The sequence below is a fragment of the Perkinsus marinus genome, assembly GCF_000006405.1.
Source record: "Perkinsus marinus ATCC 50983 genomic scaffold scf_1104296943982, whole genome shotgun sequence".
NCBI classification, from domain to species: Eukaryota; Perkinsozoa; order Perkinsida; family Perkinsidae; genus Perkinsus; species Perkinsus marinus.
In genome coordinates, this window is record NW_003211620.1 from 1,887 (window position 1) to 4,142 (window position 2,256).

The following is a 2,256-nucleotide window of genomic DNA, read 5'->3' on the forward strand; positions in this document are numbered from 1 at the left end:
AACGGATGGCTGCTGAGGCGAGATGCGAGGCTATTCAAAGCGCGAAGTGGGGAGGTTGCTGGGGTGGCCGGTGATGGTCATGATGGTTGGTAGGCTCATTGTGACGTACAAGAGAGAGAAGGACGCTGCTGTTCTCGAGAAGGAGGAAGCCCTTGCTGGTATGGGCAAGGCGGAAAGGAAGAAGAGGTAAGGGAGTAGTAATACTAGAGTATTTCCACCTAAAGTGTTCCTGCGTGTTAGGAGCTCCTTATTGGCTGAAGACTCACAGGCGAAGAGCTCGTCGCGTCCTCTAACACAGCCTGTAGTGCCAGCGCCACCACCATCTGTGAAGTCGGCATTGAAAAAGCCTCCGCCAGAGGCAGAAGGTTCGGAGAATGTCAGGTCCACGCCTCCGAGCACGGGACAACTACAGGTCAGGGTGAGACTCACACTGTGAGTGGATGGGCAATACCACTGATAGCTGTGATAGGTGAAGGCTAAGGCGACTACCTCTCCTCCTGCTGCTCCTCCTGCTGCTGTTGCAGTGGAATCGAAGAATGCGTCACAGAAGGACAGTAGTGGGAACTTCAAGAAGATGACACCAAAGAAAGCTCAGCCTAAAAGAAGCGCTGCGCCGATGGAGGGTGAGTCCGGCCTTGTGAGTTTCGACACTCGTTTGTCTCTTTGTTAGACCCTCCACCGAACAAGAAGAGGATATCGATGTCGCCAGAGGACTGCAAGCAGCAATGATGACAATGCTCCTCATTTTGTCAAGTTCTTCTCTGTACACTGTAAAGAATTAAAGCTTTCAATGTCTGATTGCATGCGACAAGAGCAACAACACTCATGCACCTCTCTTCTCACTGAATCAATCTTTGCGTTAAAGTCATCTCCTCTCTGCCTGGAGATCCTCCCTTCGGTCGACCTCGTATCACCATTCCGTCACAAAAACGCTGTACCCCGATAGTGACACGCAATTATTAATACTGTTGTTGCCAGGACATTCGGTCGTCAGGAATCAGGATTCCACCTTCAAGAAACCGCAGACTTGTTCTAGTACGTACCGCATCGAGCTTATTTCGCTCATTGCGATCGGCATTCAGTTGCTATTGGAAGAGACTCGTTTTATACTCGCATGACTACCGGAATCGCTCCAGTTACCGAGGATGTCGGGGGAGGCAAAGTAGCAATGACTGTTTTCCGTGGCTCAGTTCAACTGAGTCAGTTGAAGAGCTTGTTAGCACAACCCAGTTGCGCGTGGATCTTTCCGGGTCTACCGCAACGTGAGGGACGAACGTCCAACTGGGCTTCGTAATAAGGCGTTTCGTAGGCCATTCTACTCTCAAACTATCATAAGTGGTGGTGCTCATGGACGACGAATACCGGATATCACAAACGACCAGGGGCGCTCAGTCGAATCACTGCCTTCGTAATTGCCTCAAGCTATTTCTGTCCGGTATCATCTGCAAGAGACTTGTCGAAACTGTCTATATCAAGAGTTCCGTGAAGTAGATTCGCCAAGGATAGGCCACATCGGAATGATGAAATGAGCAAAACGATCCTTGTGTTTGGCATGTCGCTGTTATTGCCCAGGCTACCGATCTCTCAGCCACTTTCCACCCTCACTGGTTCCACCGCGCGGTATTGCCTGCTCTGTTCCCAGCCTTGGCCAGTGCCCGCGTCTTCAGATGCCCGGATGTGATGACTTCCGTCGTCCCACCCGGACTTAATGGCCCCTTGGGACGGGCAGCCGATCTCTGACCGGCACTGGGCACGATGCACCATCCACACAGATCTTGCCCCCGCATGGGTTACAGGTGATCGCTACTCACCCAGCTTAGTAGAATTCTGATGTCACAGGGACACTTGGTGCAATCTGCGCAAGGTTGAGAAAGGAGTGGTATGAATAACGTGCCGATCGATTTCAAGATAAAAATGGAAAAATGTCACCCTCGGGAAAAGAACTAGCCTCCAGTGTGATGCTCCGTCTGTTGCTGCAACGTGCTACCTCGTTCGCCACTACAGCATTCCCAGGTCAAGTTGATATTTTACCCGAATTTTTAATAATTTTACCACTTCTTTTGGAAAAAATATCCTTCTTTTAATCTTTTACCCACTGATTTCAAGTTATTACCCAAAATTTTAATATAATAGTTAGTCTTTTTAAAAACATACCCACTTCAATTAACGATGTTAGCTTTGGCTACACGGGCGACCACAACGTAGTTACACGTCGCCTACTCGGTGCAAAATACCACGCGTAGGACGTGGGTATGC

General features: G+C 49.6%; 1 protein-coding gene across 1 annotated transcript; it reads left to right on the plus strand.

The window, feature by feature from the left end:
* Positions 1-5: 5 nt before the first annotated feature.
* Pmar_PMAR024330 (Histone H1-II, putative) lies at positions 6-729 on the plus strand (the record flags this gene model as incomplete). Its single annotated transcript, XM_002780848.1, has 5 exons — positions 6-46; positions 94-186; positions 241-418; positions 470-623; positions 671-729. The coding sequence occupies 5 exons, from the start codon at positions 6-8 to the stop codon at positions 727-729; spliced, it is 525 nt and encodes a 174-aa protein (XP_002780894.1).
* Between the last annotated feature and the right edge of the window lie 1,527 nt (positions 730-2,256).